General features: G+C 41.6%; 1 protein-coding gene across 18 annotated transcripts; it reads right to left on the bottom strand.

The window, feature by feature from the left end:
- Positions 1-302: 302 nt before the first annotated feature.
- On the bottom strand, positions 303-4468 carry LOC125522984 (uncharacterized). Of its 18 annotated transcripts, none has more exons than XM_087547240.1 (8): positions 3976-4467; positions 3784-3873; positions 3587-3700; positions 2933-3171; positions 2690-2802; positions 1964-2080; positions 1810-1886; positions 1296-1725 (listed from the first exon to the last, which is right to left on the bottom strand). In XM_087547240.1, the coding sequence occupies exons 1-4, from the start codon at positions 4163-4165 to the stop codon at positions 3149-3151; spliced, it is 417 nt and encodes a 138-aa protein (XP_087403366.1). In that variant the 5' UTR covers positions 4166-4467; the 3' UTR covers positions 1296-1725; positions 1810-1886; positions 1964-2080; positions 2690-2802; positions 2933-3148. The 18 variants fall into 18 exon arrangements, with proteins under 18 accessions (XP_087403381.1, XP_087403379.1, XP_087403380.1 ...); XM_087547248.1 differs by having other exon boundaries at positions 1296-1720; XM_087547244.1 differs by having other exon boundaries at positions 1982-2080.
- Between the last annotated feature and the right edge of the window lie 278 nt (positions 4469-4746).

Genomic DNA, 4746 nt, shown 5'->3' with positions numbered 1-4746 from the left:
AGATGACCCGTTGCGCCCATGGCGCAAAAAGCGAGAGCAAACCATGAAAGTGAGAGTAATTTGGAACCAATTTAATAGATACTTAGGTACACATAGCGTTACATATTTTTTTACATGGTAGCATTATAGCTCAAAGGAAAGAAAGTTATAAGATCACTTGATGATAGCTTACATTGGCTTTATAAAGCATGTTATATTAGCAGATATGCATCATTGATATAGCTCATGTCTATTAACCTTTGGCTGAGTCTTGTATCTTCTACCAACAAGAAATATCAAGACATGAAGGCAGTGGTATTAGGTTCATGTCCCATCAGTATTAAACATGGTTTCATCGTTTAAGTAGCTGTGTCTTCATTCTACAATTATTATTTTCACGGTTCGTGCCACACACATTCTTTTTGAAGAATGATGCAAAGAACCATTGGCTGCTACACCTGCACAACTGCAGTATTAAACATTAAACCATTTGGCGCATCTAATAGGCTACAAAGTTGCTCGTAATAGTATATGCAAAGGTAGTGGAAAATATCATTGATTTGCACAATATCGTGAAACATCAGAACATCATGAAACGATTAGGTTAAATTATCATATACAGTTGAAATGCAGCAAAACGTTAAAACACAGAAAGGTACTTACCAACAATCCCAGGGAATGCACCTCGAGGGCCTGAACTATTTTTAGCTCTCCAAATGTCAATGATTTTCTTGATAGAAATTGATTTTTTGCACACAATCCAGGTAGAAATATATGAGTATGGTGGGAAAAAAAATCTTAGTACAAGAGGCTCATATTCATTACTGGAGCAGATGTGTATGGCAAAAAAATTGTAGAAGCGCAAACACCAGACAATGGTGCAACGTAGAAGCACCACACGCGGCAGATGCTCCAGGAATTATTCAGCTTAGCATCATGGATTCATGGTTCAGACAACTACCAAAATGTCAGCTTAAGTGATTATGTTATAGTTTCAGGACAAAGGATAACAAGAAAGTCCACCCATTAATTTGATTCAGGTTCAGCCTACCACAAGATCAGAGAAGTTAATCTTCGTCCACATTGGCTTCATCGGCTGGACCGTTCTGCTCCTGCGGCCCTGCCTCTTTATCCAATTTCCCCCGTTTTGCTACAGGCTGCATTTTTGCTTCTAAAGATTGCAGAAGGGGTCGAGTGCAATGAATAAAATTGAATGTTCTTTTTATATCGATTGTGTCTAAATACAATAGCTATTCGCTACAGGAAAAAGAAATCGCAAATTCATGCAATCCCTCATTCGTAAGGACATAGAGAGCTAATAAAATTCCATTTTTATTTATTTATGCTCCCATTTTATAACGATTGCCACTAAATACAATAGCTATTGCTACAGGCAAAGGAATGCCCAAAATTATACAAACCCTCGTTCATGAGGATATAGAGAACCAAAAATTTCTGTTGTTGTTAACAACTTGTATTTATTTATACTCCAATATTCTCGCCAACAATCTAAAGGGCTGAGCCACTGCACCCTTCATTTGCATTGTCACATAAAAGTTATTTATCCGTGCATCATCTAAATTCAAAGAACATATCCTTGATGGACACAACTGAGCAAGAACAACAGGTTGTAACGGAATGAAAGAGACAAGTAGACAACAGCACGACCTTCCAATCCTCAGGGGCTGTACAAACTGGGAACTCAAATCGTTTGCATCTTTCCTTCCTTGCACACAATCATCTGCCCTGCAAATAAGATCACACAGTTACTATCATCCTTAATGGTGCTGAGTAAATCAAATAGCAAGGACTAATAAGATGAGAATTTACCTGCCATGGCGTAGAATTGAGGAGGTAATTGGTTTAAGCAGCATGGAGGTAGAAACCAGCAGAACCTATCGATGGCACTATTGCATACAATAGAAATCAACACAAGTCAGTAAAAATCAAGAGAAGTGGACAACATAAATCAGCAGCACATCACCTGCATTCTAGAACATACTTTCAACAACTATCATACTGTAAAACTACAAGGCACATCAGCCATCAACTTGAATTTTGCAGTGCTCCTGAATTTATTTGGGCGCCGGTACCCTTACTACTGGAATGTAACAAAGGATCAATGGATTAGTACCAAAATTAACCGATTATACCTTGCATATATTTATATGTATTCACTATTTTATTGAGATATAGCAATACTATAAATGCTGAAAATGTAAGCAGATCAACAAAACTGCACAAAAAACACCCATACACGACACTAAAAATCATATGAGCATCTATAACTATTTTGTGGTTCAAATTTATAGAGACACTTTTGTAATATAGTTATAAAATATAGCTTCAACGAAATATGCATTTATACATGGATATAACACTAATCAAATGTACAAATCTGGCATCAACAATAGAGCTTCACAAGTAGCCTCAAGGATTTCTTTAGTTTCCATTGCCAGCAATGTAAGCGGTAATATAGTTATGAAGAAACAAATTCTGCATTGTAAAAACAGAGCATCTCAAAAAAAAGAATGAATAGGTGACATCAAACCTACAACAAATATATACCAACTATTGCCGGTTGATTTACTCACTAATCAGCAAAATATACTTAAATTTGAGGTTTTAGATTAAAAAAAGCTTGAGAAAAAGCTAACAATACACATGAGAAGATGAACAAAAAGGATAGAAGGAAGCGATAGAAGTATACCTTAAATTGAATAGCTTAATTGAGTATCTTGGCCAACCCTTTGTACCTCTCATATGTAGTTCTGAGGCAAAGAACGGAGAATAATCATTTGAATCGAGTGCACAACTGTAGACCTGAATGGAAGAGGAATGGTCAAGCACGGTATAGTAGAGTAGGACTATGAAAGCTAGAAATTTGTCCTTACAACGATGGAGACGTGCTACCAAAACGTAAGTTGGAGGAGATGAGGATCATACTACATACCGACAGCCTTCCCGGTGTCAGTCTTGATCACGGGCACTGGCCTGCTGTAGCCGCCTCCGGTCGCCTGGCAACACCCACGATGGGCTACGATGGACGACGCGTACCTGATTCCACAAGGAAGACGATCGAGGGCCGTCGCTCACAGCGCCGCTCTTGTCTTGACCGCCGCCGCCACGTGTCTAGGGAAACTTTTCTTTCCCTGAACTTGGTGAACCTTTAGCTTGTGTGCCTGAGATACTCTGCAAATATCAAATGGTATGAGAACAATAATGACTATTTAATGTAAAAGGGAGGTCATTGTATTTACTGATCTGAAAGTGTTGTGTATGATAAAATCAAAATAGCTAGAAGCCTAAAAGTGACCCAACAATACTTTCAACAGGTTGCTGTTTATGCAAGCAGTAGTATGCTTTTACCTCATAAATCAAAACATAACATGTTCAGGGCCAAAAATGTTGACCAAAATAAAGTGGTAGAAAGCCTATTTAAATTCATGACCGGTGCAGCCTCCTAGCTTAATAAATATATAATGGCAGTTCTGGCTGGTACTTAACATGGAGCAGCGGCAACCTCATATACTCAACTGACAACATCAACCTATAAAGAAAATGTGAACCAAATCAAAGTGGCATTGCTCCAAACCATAGAGCATACCTGAAAATCCGCTTCTCCATATCTTTTCTCTCAAATAGAGGCATGCTGAATCCTTCACGCAGGAGGTTGCCAATGCGTACGTCAAGCCAACAAAAAAGAACAGGAGAGCCCAACCTACAAAAAAAGAATGCAATTCTTTTACAACAACGAATCGTAGGGCAATCAAATGACAAGGGACCAAAAGAAAAGCAATCAACATGGCTCAGCATGCAAGCGGACGGCGTAATATGCCACTGCAGCAGCTTGGATTTTCATCGAACGCCTTATAGGTAGATACGAAAACGAATCTACACAAACAGGGATGAGATATTCTGTTGTTAAATTGAAAAAATAAGTGAAAAGGAGAGGGGAGAAGGCAAATCAAGAGGGGGGTGAAGAGGTGTGGGTACCTGTAGAGGCCAGATGCGGCAGAGGATTCATCGGAGCTATGTTACATAGAAGCTCAGCTGCGGCGGCCACCCGTGCTTCTCCTCTTGACCACGACCATGACGCCGCCCGGACTCCCGCCATGCTCCGCCACAACCAGGCCACCCGTGCTTCAGCTGCGGCGGCCACCCATGCTCCCTCCTCCAACGCCATCTTTCCACTGCCTAGATCTCGTTTTCCTCCTCCAACGCCATCTTCCCATCTCCACCTCCCCACGAAAAGGGCAAGACAAGGGGCATCGACCGGCGGGAGGCACCATCAGCAAGGAAGAGAGGAAGAGGCGGTGCAGGAAGGAGGAGGCCGTTGCGAGGAGAGGAGGGGAAAGAGGAGACATCAGGGGAGGAGAGAGGATGTGGTGGTGGTGGCGGCGGCGGCTGCTGGGAATTGGGAGGAGATGGGTGGCCTCTTTTCACCGCAGGGGAATCGCGTCTAGGTTAATCCCTGCCTCGGTAGGAACACGCTCACCCAATGCATCGAAAAACCACCTCATTTCTTGGCCTCACGACCAAACCAGCCCCACCCGTCATACAACATCAAACGAAAAGCTCAGGTAGACAAGGGATTAACGGTGTACCGACTGCCAGCAGACGAAAAAGCAATGTGGTAAAAGAATCATTCGGTCCACGACGGCGTGCGCGCGCGATGCCTCCGGAACGGTGGGTAGGGTAGCGTCTTTTAACTTGTCCATACAAAGTTCTCCTCCTCTCTTGTGGAGATCTATTCGATGTAATTTT

Source organism: Triticum urartu, chromosome 3A (assembly GCF_056163025.1).
Source record: "Triticum urartu cultivar PI428250 chromosome 3A, HENAU_Tu73, whole genome shotgun sequence".
NCBI classification, from domain to species: domain Eukaryota; kingdom Viridiplantae; phylum Streptophyta; class Magnoliopsida; order Poales; family Poaceae; genus Triticum; species Triticum urartu.
The sequence above is the reverse complement of the archived record's forward strand: the minus strand, read 5'-3'. Positions and strand labels throughout refer to the sequence as shown.

Coding starts and splice junctions, on each gene's coding strand:
- LOC125522984 (XM_087547242.1), bottom strand. CDS start 4,165: ATGGCGTTGGAGGAGGGAGCATGGGTGGCCGCCGCAGCTGAAGCACGG. Junction 3,874..3,975: donor GCCGCATCTGGCCTCTACAG/GTACCCACACCT, acceptor CTGTTTGTGTAG/ATTCGTTTTCGTATCTACCT. Junction 3,172..3,586: donor ATGGAGAAGCGGATTTTCAG/GTATGCTCTATG, acceptor TGATATTTGCAG/AGTATCTCAGGCACACAAGC.